This window comes from Pelophylax lessonae (genome assembly GCF_965119305.1).
Source record: "Pelophylax lessonae genome assembly, chromosome: 4".
In the NCBI taxonomy this organism is placed as follows: Eukaryota; Metazoa; Chordata; class Amphibia; order Anura; family Ranidae; genus Pelophylax; species Pelophylax lessonae.
In genome coordinates, this window is record NC_138771.1 from 305,317,110 (window position 1) to 305,331,088 (window position 13,979).

Below are 13,979 nucleotides of genomic sequence, written 5' to 3' on the forward strand. Positions count from 1 at the left end.
AGCCCGCATGGAGTTTGCTAAAAAAACACCTGAAGGACTCCAAGACGGTGAGAAATAAGATTCTCTGGTCTGATGAGACCAAAATATAACTTTTTGGCCTTAATTCTAAGCGGTATGTGTGGAGAAAACCAGGCACTGCTCATCACCTGTCCAATACAGTCCCAACAGTGAAGCATGGTGGTAGCAGCATCATGCTGTGGGGGTGTTTTTCAGCTGCAGGGACAGGATTACTGGTTGCAATCGAGGGAAAGATGAATGCGGCCAAGTACAGGGATATCCTGGACAAAAACCTTCTCCAGAGTGCTCTGGACCTCAGACTGGGCCGAAGGTTTACCTTCCAACAAGACAATGACCCTAAGCACACAGCTAAAATAACGAAGGAGTGGCTTCACAAAACTCTGTGACTGTTCTTGAATGGCCCAGCCAGAGCCCTGACTTTAAACCCAATTGAGCATCTCTGGAGAGACCTAAAAATGGCTGTCCACCAACATTTACCATCCAACCTGACAGAATTGGAGAGGATCTGCAAAGAGGAATGGCAGACGATCCCTAAATCCAGGTGTGAAAGACTTGTTGCATCTTTCCCAAAAAGACTCCTGGCTGTATTAGATCAAAAGGGGGCTTCTACTAAATACTGAGCAAAGGGTCTGAATACTTAGGACCATGTGATATTTCAGTTTTTCTTTTTTAATAAATCTGCAACAATGTCAACAATTCTGTGTTTTTCTGTCAGTATGGGGTGCTATGTGTACATTCATGAGGAAGAAGAATGAACCTAAATGATTTTAGCAAATGGCTGCAATATAACAAAGAGTGAAAAATTTAAGGGGGTCTGAATACTTTCCGTACCCACTGTATATACCATAATTTGTAGACTTTACCTTTCACAAAGAATAAATAATATACACCGATTTGGGTTATTTTTACTATTTTTATACTATTTGGGTTAAGATATACAAGCAGTCCCCGGGTTAAGAACTAGGTGATAGAGGGTACAGATGTAGAATTAGCCAGCAGGGAGCAAAGTTCAGCGGGCAGTAATGGGGACATTAGCGGTAGGGTGCTCACAGTTCCTAAACCCAAGATGAGTAGGGGGACAAATCGCAAGTGCAGCCTAAAAACATCGAACGAGGATATAGTATGCAACTGGAAAAAATTACGAGGTTTGTATACCAATGCTAGAAGCCTGGCCAACACGATGGGAGAGCTGGAGCTAGTAATGTATGAGGAGACTTGGTTTGACAGCTCTCATAATTGACTGGCGACCATTCAGGGGTATTCCCCATATCGCAGAGATAGTGAAGGTAGAAAAGAGGGAGGGGTATGTCTGTATATTATGAACAGTATGCAGGTAAATATGAGGGATGACACCCCAAATGGAGCTAAGGAGGAGGTAGAATCCCTATGGGTAGAACTTCAAAGGGAAGGCACTATGGGGAAAGTAATATTGGGCGTATGCTATAGGCCCCCAAACCAGAGGGAGGACCTCCTATCACAGATTGCAATGGCAGCAAGGATGGGAAATGTCATTATAATGGGGGACTTTAATTATCCAGATATAGACTGGGCAGAAGGAACCGCGCATTCATCTTAGGCTCGGCAGTTCCTAAATGTTTTGCAGGACAATTTCATGGATCAGATGGGGAACGCACCGACAAGAAACAATGTGGTTCTAGACCTACTGATGACCAACAATACAGACCTGATCACGGATATAGAAATACAGGGCAACTTAGGAAACAGTGGCCATAGGTCAATCAGTTTCAGTGTAAATCATAGAAATAGGAAACACAAGGGTAATATAAGGACACTGAATTTCAAAAGAGCCAACTTCTCTAAACTGCACTCTTTGCTAGACAACATCAAATGGTATAGAACCCTAGTAACAAAGAACAAGAAGAAAAAATGGCAGTGCTTCAAGAACATAATAAATAAAGGGCTTGGCCAGTGCATTCCAAAGGGGAATAAGTTTAAAATAGGAAAAAAAAACCCGGGGTGGCTAAACTTCAACATAAAAATGCATATTAAAACTAAAGTAAAGGCCTTTAAAAAATACAAGGCTGAGAGGGTCATTGGCAGCATTCCAACATTACAAAGAAAGACATATAGCGGAAGAGAGTAAAAAAAAAACCCAAGAAATTCTTTAAGTATATAAATAGTAAGAAAGTGAGACCAGAACACATGGGCCCCATAAAAGACGCTGAAGGGAATCTGGCCACAGAGGACAGAGAGAAGACGAAGATGCTAAATAAATTCTTCTCTTCAGTCTTTACAAAATAATTGGGGGGCTACACTAACCCAGCTTCTAATGTTAAATTAAATAATACACCTCATGAAGCACCCTCATGGTTAACAGAAGAGAAACTTAGAACTAAACTTAAAAAACTTAACATAAATAAATCACCGGGACTGGATGGCTTGCACGTGAGGGTTCTTAAATAACTCAGCCAGGTGATAGCCAGACCATTGTTTTTGATCTTTATGGATAGTCTACGGATGGGAATGGTGCCAGCTGATTGGAAAAAAGCCAACATGGTACCAATATTTAAAAAAGGGCCGATATATATCCCAGGGAACTATAGGCCGGTTAGCCTAACATTAGTAGTCTGTGAGATTCTGGAGGAGATGCTAAGAGACTATATACAAGACTTTAGTAATAAAAAACTGTATTATTAGTAGTAACCAGCATGGATTTATGAAAAATTGTTCTTGCCAGACCAATCTTTTAACCTCCTATGAAGAAGTGAGTTGCCATCTAGATAAAGGAAGGGCTGTGGATGTGGTGTATCTGGACTTTGCAAAGGAATTTGACGCAGTTCCCCACAAACGTTTACTGTACAAACTAAGGTACGTAGGTATGGACCATAGGGTGAGTACCTGGATTGAGAACTGGCTCCAGGGGCGAGTCAAGAGGGTGGTGATTAATGGGTAGTACTCGGATTGGGCATGTGTGGAAAGTGGGGTCCCCCAAGGATCTGTCCTGGGACCAATCCTGTTTAATTCATTCATAAACGACCTAGTGGATGGGATATCCAGCACAATCTTGGTTTTTGCAGACTATACAAAGCTAACTAGGCCAATATCAACTACACATGATGTTGTAACCTTACAATCAGACCTCAACAAAATAATGGGGTGGGCAACTACATGGCAGATGAGGTTTAATGTTGAAAAATGTAAGGTAATGCCCTTGGGTGTCAGAAATATGAACGCAAGTTACTCACTAGGAGGGGAACTTCTGGGTGAAACTAAGATGGAAAAGGACCTGGGGGTCCTAGTGGACAACAGGCTTGGCAGTTGGGTGCAATGCCAAGCCACTGCACCCAAAGCCAACAGAATACTGGCATGTATAAAAAAGGGGATTCACTCCAGAAATAAAGAGATTATTCTCCCACTTTACAAGACTCTGTTCTGGCCACATCTTGAATATGCTGTCCAGTTCTGGGCATCTGTCCTCAGAAGGGATGTGCTGGAACTGGAGAGAGTGCAGAGAAGGGCAACAAAGATAATTAGGGGAATGGAGGACATCAGCTATGAGGAAAGACTGCAAGCATTGAACCTATTCTCTCTGGAGAAGAGGCGATTGAGAGGGGATATGATATCAATGTACAAATACTGTACAGGTGACCATAGCATAAGGAACAAACTTTTCAGGGAAAGGGAATACAATAAGACACATAGCCACTCACTAAAACTAGAAGAAAAGTGATTTACCTTAAACTAAATAAGGGGTTCTTTACTGTCAGAGAGTTAATAATGTGGAATTCTCTTTCACAGGCAGTGGTATCTGCAGGGAGCATCAATAGCTTCAAAAAGCTATTAGATGGGCACCTTAAAGACCACAACATACAGGGGTATACAATGTACAGTTAGCAGTCAACACACACACACACATTATGGGTTGAACTGGATGGACTGAAGTCTTTTTTTCAATGTAACAAGATAGGTTCTGTAGGTTTGTTCCTCAATTTGGAACAGGTACATTTTCTAAGTGTGACTCCAGCCAAAAAATGTTTTTTACGTTTTTTGGATAGCATAGAGAAGGTTCAGCACCCCTGTAACGTTTGTTTTGCTGTCTGTGCCCTTGTTCAGAAGATTTCACCTCGCTTTCTGTCCCGGTGACAAATGGATTTTAAAAATGTTGGGTTGTCGAGGAAACAAGGATTGGTGATAAAGCTTCAGTGGAGACACCTTTTTCCCATGATAACTCTTACAGGAGTGAATTTCCCTTCCTAGGGCTAGATTTCTCCTCACTTCCTGTTGTCTGCCTCTATTTGTAAATACGACCTGTATGTAAGTCGGATGTATGTAACTCAGGCACTGCCTGTAACAGATTATTTGTTTGCAAAATTTTATAACAGAAACTAAGAAAAACTTGTTTGTTTTTTCTTTACAAAATGTCCATGTATTTTTTTCAATTATATGACAAAAAAAACAAAAACCCAGTGGCGAATAAATACTAGTGATCGACCAATTTTTCGTTGCCGATATCGATATTTTGGCCAATTCATATCGGTATCGGCCGATATGCGCCGATATTTTAAAAATTTTAAATGTTTGCAAAATAAACTCAATTTGCAACACAAATCTGTTACTGAACATATTAATGTTTGTTTATTAACCACGTGATCTCCGAGATCGTCATCGTATCCCGGACAGAGCGGTATCACCCGGGTGACACTTACGGCAAGTGGGTGAGGGATACCGATCTGCCAGCAGATCTACTAATGAGGAATTGCTTATATCTTTAATTTGTACATATGTGAGTGGCATTTCAATAACATTTGTAAAGGGAATTATGCTATGTGACATCATTTTACCCTTACATGAGCAATATTTGGAATATCGGCAATATCGGCCAGTTCCAGGGCCGATACAGATATATCGGCAAAAGTCAATATCAGCCCTCGATATATCGGCATTGCCGATAATCGGTCGATCCCTAATAAATACCAACCAAAACAAAGCGCTATCTGTCTCAAAATATGCTATAAATTTAATTTGGGCAGTGTTGAATGACTGAGTAACTGTCAGTCAAAGTATGACAGCGCTGAAATCTGAAAATTGGCCTGGGGAGGAAGGGGGTGAAACAAACCATTAAGAAAAATCACATTACTCTATAACAGTTGATTTACAGAGAAAAATAATTAAGCACACATTTTTTTTTTCCACAGGAGTATTTACAACAATTTCCTCCTACCTTATACCCATTTTAATTTTGAGTTAATTATCTTTAAAAGCAAAACAATAATTGTATCCTTTGCATAATACTTTCACATTCATTTTATGATTAAAATTCAATTTACATACTTATTTTAACTGAAATTACGCTGTAAAAATTACCTCCTTTTCTATCTGCAACCCCTCTGCTCTAATATTCCGTTCAAAAACTTCTCTTTTCTCTGATTGGGGGCTTGACTTTCTGTATACCAATATATAGTCTATGCGACACTTTCCATCATTAAAAAACAACCCATTTGATTTGTTCTTTTCTGGCACATTTGGAATCTGAAAAAAGAGAAAACAACAGACATGTTGTTAATGGTATGATGAAGCACTGCAAAAAAAATTGTCACAATAGCGACACCCAGTGTTTTAGTAATTTTGGATATATTTGGGAAGGGTTTAAATCTCTGTGTTTTAAATAGGGGATCCAATCTCACCTCAATTGTCCTAAGGAGCATTGGGCTCCATTCACAAAAGCATCTTGCATGCGGTATTTAGGCATCCGGAAACATGTTCCCTAAACTGTCAATTCACTATGCCATTTTGCAGTATTTACTATAAAACGCTGATAACACTTGGTAACTATAGCATTAAAAGGCGTTAGAGTCAATTCACAGAAGGAAGTACATAATTAAATGCATGTTGTAATTAAGTAGTGATCCAGGCCAGTGCTGTATCTTGGCCTAGGCCAATAAGGCCCAGGCCTAGGGCGGCACTTTGCAGGGGGGGCAGAAAAAACGCTGCCCCCTGATGGCCAGTGATGAGGCTGCACTGATATGCTGCACTGATGAAGCCGCACTGATGGACAGTAATGAGGCTGCACTGATGGGCACTGATGAGGCTGAACTTATGGGAACTGATGAGGCTGCACTGATGGACACTCATAGACTGTGGTTGTGGTCTGTGGTTTACAGATGACAGGGCGGGTCATAAACAGGAAAGGGTGTGGCCTTTACAGGAAGGGGTGGGTCATATTCAAATTAGGGGCTGCCCAAGTTTAGTCAGGCCTAGGGCAGCACAAAACCTAAATACACCACTGATCCAGGCATGCCGTATTTAAGGAATGTAAAACTATAACAGCCAATTTTAAGTAGTCTCTGCCTTTTACAGTTATGCATTAAAAGTTACCTAATTACGAAAATGTGGTAATCATTGGGGTTGATTTACTTAAAGTATAACTAAGGAAAGCATTTTTTTTTTGGTTTTGGATAGAGTGGAGGTGGGTTAGAACACCTGTCATGTTTTTATTGTTGTCTATGTCCTCATTAGATTCACCCTCTCTATTTGTCCTGTTTACTATTATCAATAAAAGTGAAAGTCAAAGAAAATCCCAAATTTTGGATTGTCCTCATAAAAGTAATAGAGGGGAAATCTTCCATTTAAAAAAAAAACTGACAGGGGTTATATCCCTCCCTTACTCTATCCAAAATGGAAAAAAAATGCCTTCAGTTCTACGTTAAGGCAAATAGACTGTGCACTTTGCAAGTTGCTCCAAAGCTTAGTACACGAGGTAAAGCTTAATTTTGCAAAGAATAACCAATCACATGCAAGGAAAAAAAACACAGCATTTTTGCTTGCACATGATTGGATGATGGACGTCAACAGAGCTTCCCCTCATTTACTATGCTCTGGAGCAACTTCACTTAGTATATCCACCCCATTACTTTTAAGTAAATCCACTAGTACTAAATTCGATCCATTTTCTCAGGTCATTTTGCCTGAATTTTAGAGACTTTTTTGTGAATATACAAGCATATACATCATTTCCTGCAAAAAAAAAAAACAAAAAAAAAAACAATCACACCAAACATAATACAATGTATATGCAGATCACAATGGTCTAATCTCTTGTTAGAACATATGTCATATATAGTGGCAATATTTTACTTTTTCACAATTATTTTTAGGGATAGCTTCCCACTGACAAGCTACCACTAACACCATTGATCTTTTTAGCTATCTATAAGGGGTTAATTCTTCCCAATGACTACAAGTGTAAGGGACATTCTTCCCACTGACCATCACACTAATACATCATAAGTTGTAGATATAGTCATAAAAAAATATTTCAAGGGTCTCTCTGTGTTGAAAAGGTTGAGAAAGGCTGCTAGAAAGTTTACATTAAGGCAAAACTTTCTTTTTATTATTTTGGATAGAGTAATGAGGGGCTATAACCAGTGGTGGGATTCAAAAATTTTAGTAACCAGTTCCGACTCTCAAGCATGATGTAATTTTTTTTATCTAATGTCAGTTAGGGGTCCGATCTGTCCGCCGCAATGTTGCAGTCCCCCTAAAAATCGCAGATCGCCGCCATTACTAGTAAAAAAAATAAATAAAAATGACATAAATCTTTCCCCTAGTTTGTAGACGCAATAACTTTTGCGCAAACCAATCAAAATACCCTTATTGTGATTTTTTTTTTTTTTTACCAAAAATATGTAGCAGAATACAAATTGGCCTAAAATGATGAAAAGATTTGATAGGGAATGCTATATAGCAGAAAGTAAAAAATATTGTTTTGTTTTTTTTCCAGAATTGTCGCTCTTTTTATTTATTTTGTTTATAGCGCAAAAAAGAAAAATCTCACAGGTGATCAAATACCACCATAAGAAAACTCTATTTGTGGGGAAAAAAATACATCAATTTTATTTTGGTACAGTGTCGCACAACTGCACAATTGTCAGTTAAAATAACACAGTGCCGAATCGCAAAAAATAGCCTGGTCATGAAAGGGGGGAAATCTTTCGGTCCATAACTGATTCAATTAAAAGCAGGGAGTTAGTACATCAGTGAGTGGTGGTGGACACAGAAACTTCCCCCCTTCCCCTGTATGGAGAGAGAGAGAGAGAGAGAGAGAGAGAGAGAGAAAGGGAAAAAGAGAGGGATGGAAGGAGAGAGAAAGAAGGAGGGATGAAGGGAGGGAGAGAGAGAGGGAAAGAAAGAGGGATGAAGGGAGGGAGAGTGAGAGGGAAAGAAAGATGGATGAAGGGAGGGAGAGAGAGGGGGAAAGAAAGGGGTGGAGGGAGGGAGAGAGAGAGAAAGAAAGGGATGGAGGGAGGGAGAAAGAAGGATGGAGGGAGGGAGAGAGAGAGAGAAAGGGAAAAAAGAGAGGGAGGAAGTATAAGAGAAAGAGGGATGCAGGGAGGAAGGGAGAGAGAGAGGGATAGAAAGAGGGAGGGAGGGGGAGAGAGGGGGGGGAGAAAGAGGGAGGAAGAGAGAGAGGGAAAGAAAGAGGGATGGAGAGAGAGAGAGGGAAAGAAAGAGGGCTGGAGAAAGAGGGATGGAGAAAGAGGGGTGGAGAGAGAGAGAGGGGGAAATAAAGAGGGATGGAGAGAGAGAGAGGGAAAGAAAGAGGGATGGAGAAAGAGGGACAGAGAGAGAGGGGGAAAGAAAGAGGGATGGAGAGAAAGGGAAATAAATAGGGATTGAGAAAGAGGGATGGATGGAGAGAGAGAGAGGGAAAGAAAGAGGGATGGAGAGAGAGAGAGGGAAAGAAAGAGGGATGGAGGAAGAGGGATGGGGAGAGAGAGAAAGAAAGAGGGATGGAGAAAGAGAGAGAGAGAAAGAAAGAGAGAGGGGGGGAGAAAGAGGGGTGGAGAGAGAGAGAGGGGGGGAAGAAAGAGGGATGGAGAGAGAGAGAGGGAAAGAAAGAGAGAGAGAGGGAAAGAGAGAGAGGGGGAAAGAAAGAGGGATGGAGAGAGATAGAGGGGGGAAGAGGGATGGAGAGAGAGAGAGGGAAAGAAAGAGGCATGGAGAGAGAGAGAGGGCGGAGAGAGGGAGGGAGGGAGGGAGAGAGAGAGAGAGAGAAAGAAAGAGGGATGGAGAGAGAGGGAGGGAGGGAGGGAGGGAGGGAGAGAAAGAGAGAGAGAGAAAGAGAGAGAGAGAGAGAGAGAGGGAATACAGCATATTTCGAAAAAAAAAACCACATGCGGTAATTTAGAAGCGTTTTTTTCTGAATGTCAAAAAGCTTTATAAAAAATGCTAAGCAATATTCTACCACATTTCTTAAAGTGGTAGATACCACTTTATGAATGCAGCCCTTTGTCACTAGGAGAGAATATCAGGGAAAATCCAAAATGGGGTGGTTGTTATCATTATTTTTAATGGGGACTAGACATGTGCAGAAAGGAAACATTTGTTTTGTTTCATTTCTAATAGATTGGTTATGTTACTTTTTTCGTTTCGTTGATTTGTTTCAGAATTCGTTAAATTTTCTTTAGTTTTGTTTATTCATTTGCTAATGAATTCCAAATTTTTGTAACTAATAGAATTAGAAACAATCAAAAAGTGATTAACCGCTCTGAATTCTGTGTGAATAATAGCTGGTTGTCAAAGAGATGGCTCGCAAGCCGGCTGATTTGTCCTTAACAACCAATGACTCATCAGCTGTGAGTGGGTTTCTCTGCTGACAGCTGAATGTAAACAATACAACTGTCGGCAATTCAATTTTTTTTTTTAAATGGTGTGGGGCTCACTTAAAATCCATACCAGGCCCTTATTTGAGCCTGCAGCTGTGAAGACCAGAAAAGAGCGGGACAAGCGAGCACCACTGAGGCAGAGAGGTTTCCTCCACCCAAAACACGGTGATGGTGACAAGGGCTTCTTCCCCACAGCCCTTGCGCTGTGATTGTGGGGGTGCAATGGGTGATAGTACCCCTACTCATTCACCAAAAAAAAAGTCAAAGTTATAACACAACAATAGTTTTTGTCAAGTCCTTTACAAAAAAAAAAACATAAAAACACTGACCTGAATGATAAAAAATAAAAAGCCTGCCCATCAAACACGACTGTTCCTGTCCAGGGACACAGCCGTCTGACAGATGAACATAGGGGCTGAGGTTACCCAGTGATGTCACTAGGTGACACTGCCCCCATGTCTACTTCACATTGGGTGGGTGTCATTATGGGGTGGGGTCACCAGGTGATGTCACTGGGTAACACCCCCCATGTTTTTCGGAAATTACACTCACCCAATGACAGCTAGACATGGGGGCGGGGTCCCCTGGGGACATCCATGGTTAACCTCTGCCTCTATGGTTATCTGTAAGATGGCTATGTCCCTGGATGAGAACAGTCGTGTTTAGCGGACGTCCCTTTTTTTAAAAAAAAATTTTGTGTGGGTTGGAATTTGTTAGAAAAGAATAAAATAAACTGAATGAATTTCAACGAAATTTGTTACTATTATCGTTTAAGAGATTCGGATACATCCAAATCTCAGAATAACCAGAAATGTGTCTGAATTAAGATTCGGACTAAAACTAATTGCACATGTCTAATGGGGACACCTGTTCTGGTGACAATTGTCAGAGGTTAGATTTTCTTTAAGTCACCCGGTGACTATCTTCCCTAAGTCGAAACAAACAGCAATAAAACCTGAAAGCTAACCCTGTTCCAACTTTTTAAAAAAAGAAACATGTTTTGGCTTGAGATTAAAGTTAGGACCCATCATTCTCAAGTTAGGGACCCATCATTCTCACTAATGGAATGCACATGAGTTGAATATTTACAAATAGTGCCTAATCATTTAAATTCTTTTTATGTAATACTTAACACCACTGAAATTAATTGCTGAAATTTGTCAGGGGCTACAAAGATATATTACACATATTACTTTATAAAAACAATCTTTTTATAGTTGCAATTATGCATTTCTGAAACGAATGTTTGAAGAAATGACAGCAAGGCAGAGACTGACATGCCATTAACAATTTTTGCTAAGTGTTTCACAATAAATTATAGCAATTAAGGTTTCCACATAAATGCCCTCAATACCCCACTCTTTAGCACTTTACATATCAGAAAAAAGGATTGTTCAAATATCTCAAGCTGATTATGATGATGGTGCTTCGGTGGCATTTAAAATCTTTCTCAGATCTCTTGATCTGCTTCATCAGGATCTGTGCAAGCTGTATATACTGTATGTGCTAAACCTTGCGTCAGATAGGTCAAGTGTCCAAGCTCAATAAACTCTCAGAGGGAAATAATACAGGCTAAAGAAGGGAGGAGGGGTCCAAAAGCCATCAGGATTGCTCAGGGATTAAGGATGTCTTAAAACTGATAATTTGAGGTGATGGAAAATATAATATTTCAAAATGCTCCAAAAAGTTAAAGATGTATTTTGCAATGTAATTGTGCAAATGTACGAAGGAATACCAATCTGCTCATAAAAGTCTGTGACGCCTCCTAATAGTTCACCATAATTTTTTTTTCTATATGGAAGTGTACAAATAGATCAAGATCCTAAACCATCAAAACTGTAAGTCTTAAACACATACTCCAAAAGGCCATATTAATAGGACCCCTTTGTAGCAAGAGAAGAGAATGGACTCCCAGGATGCCAACTTAAAGTGTAACTTCAGCCAAAACATTTTCCTTATGCATGCAATGGGAAATGATTAGAGCCTGTTTTAGTGTTTTTTACCTTTGTGTGTCCTCTTCACTTCCTACTTTAGTGGACTCATGTATTATTTCCACTTTATAGTACTGTTATTTTTGCAATTTTTTTTATTTCCAAAAGTCCTGCCTCATGAACACAGCCAATAGAAAAAAAAATATTCCAGCAAATAGGAAAAGAGGGCTGATGTCCATGTCAAGCAGACATCATCAAAATCCGGCTTCTGATGTCTTTAGAATGTCAGAGTTTTCACAGCTGCTATCTATGAATGCTAGAGAGTTGTGCCACCAGATGAAGAGGAAGAAATAAAAAGCTTACAACAGCTGTGATAAACAGGTACTTGTAGATAAGATAGCCAGAGGAGTAGCATGGGTCATTTTAAAAATAGTTGGGAAAAGAAACCAGTTTTTCCAGTTTTCTGTATGTATAAAAATTTGTTGTTGTGCAAGTCATTAAAAGTTACATTTATTTTGGTAATTTTATGGAGATGCCACTAAGACAAAAATTGTACCTGATGCTAAATTTGATAGAAATGTATCTTCTCACAGGGCTGTTATTACCATTGCTTAAAAAAGAAGTATGGGGTGTAGGTGTATACTTACCGAGGTGGATGCAGCTGTCTGCCACTGGCTCCAACACTGAGAACCGAGTGATCAAACACAGCCGATCGCTCCTTGCTCAGAGCTTCCTGAGCAGAGAGCTGGGCTATGGAGAGGGTGGGACTGACCATATGGTCACGATCTTTCCCGAGCCTGGACCAGCTCTGTGATGTCAGCCAACGATGGGCTTCAGCGCTCCTGTGATCCAGAGGAGAAGTACAGCCAAATGAGCTTTGGCTGTACTTCTCCTTTAAAGAGACAATGTAGCTGATTTAATAAAACTGGAGAGTGCAAAATCTGATGCAGCTCTGCATGGTAGCCAATCAGCTGCTAACTTCAGCTTGTTCAATAAAGCTTTGACAAAAAAAAAATGGAAGCTGACTGGTTTCTAAGCAGAGCTACACCAGACTTTGCACTCTCCAGTCTTGGTAAATCAATGCCAATAGGTGTAGACAATGAATGAAGTCCATAATAACTGCTTTCCTTGAAATATGCATGTAGACAACTGGAAGTGAGGACACTCTTCAATGACACATACAAAGAAGAAACAGAAAGAGATGAACAGCGGTCACACACTCATCTACTAATAAACTACCAACACCAGTAATGCTAATTTAATAAATGCCAGAAGCAAACTTAAAGCGGAGTTCCACCCAAAAGTGGTAGCCCTGCCTATCTGCTACCTCCCACTCGTTCCACATTTGGGACCTTTTTGGGTGGGGGGGGAGAAAGGAATCGGCTGTGAAGCCCCAAGGCTTCACTGCCGGTTTCCCATACAGGCAATGGTGGCAGCAGCACCTGAGAGCCAATGTCGCTGGATTCCAGGACAGGTAAGTGTCTTAATATTAAAAGTCAGCAGCTACAGTATTAATAGCGGCTGACTTTTAATGGGGGGACTGGACCTCCTCTTTAATGTCCTAAGCCAACATGTTTGTCAGAATATTTTATTCTCTACACTAATGAAAAATGTTGACCGAAATTACACTTTTTTCTCTGAGTGTTCTCAAGTCCAAGCTATGAAGATAGTAGAAGGAGTTGTTTACTGCTTCTGGAATGTATCCATTTAAAAAAAAAAAAAAAAAAAATAGTTGACATATAATAAATACACTGTTCATGGCAATGTATATTATGACTATTATATAAACAGGGAACGAAAAATCCATATCAATTATTTGTCTCTGTGATATCCATAGTAACATCAGCCTTAAACATCTATATAAGTGGAGAAAGAACTTCACACAAAAGTACAAAATCCCTGTGTTCTATATTCCATTACACTATAATCCATATTAGATCTGTAAAAGACTTTGAAGTTCACCTGCCTGAAACTCTCTCACTTTCTATAATAGTTTTATGTTCAACCCCCGTTAAAAGTTGGCAGCTTCCTTAAAATAACATTGCTTTGTGCTGTTCCTGGAAAATTCACTGAAGCTCAGAGCAATGTAAAAATAATGAGCACAGTCCAAAGAAGCCAACTAAAGGCCTACAAAATATATTAGATTTCTGAGATTTGTTTTTCTAAAAGAAATGTGAAAAGGCATCCTGATGGTCACAAAACAGATTGCTGTATTGATGGGGATGCTTCTAACAGTTTAAAAAGAATTTCTTACATCATTTACCTTTAATTATCACCTTATATACATTTCCAAAATGCTAAATAATAATAGTTACTGTAAAAAAGAGATGAGGATGTGTAGCTGGCAATTGAACTGCTTTCTTACAGAAAGAAATCAACTAAGAATACATTTTTTTAGACAAAT

The 13,979-nt window shown here is 39.8% G+C and overlaps 1 protein-coding gene across 3 annotated transcripts in view; it reads right to left on the reverse strand.

Annotated features, from left to right (window-relative positions):
- The window catches only part of ANO4 (anoctamin 4), a 339,157-nt gene that overhangs the window by 111,254 nt on the left and 213,924 nt on the right, over positions 1-13,979 (reverse strand). For all 3 annotated transcript variants that reach the window (XM_082254744.1, XM_082254745.1, XM_082254746.1), the window contains one exon: positions 5,344-5,508. In XM_082254744.1, coding sequence (XP_082110870.1) covers positions 5,344-5,508 — 165 coding nt within the window. The remainder of the gene's footprint in view (positions 1-5,343; positions 5,509-13,979) is intronic.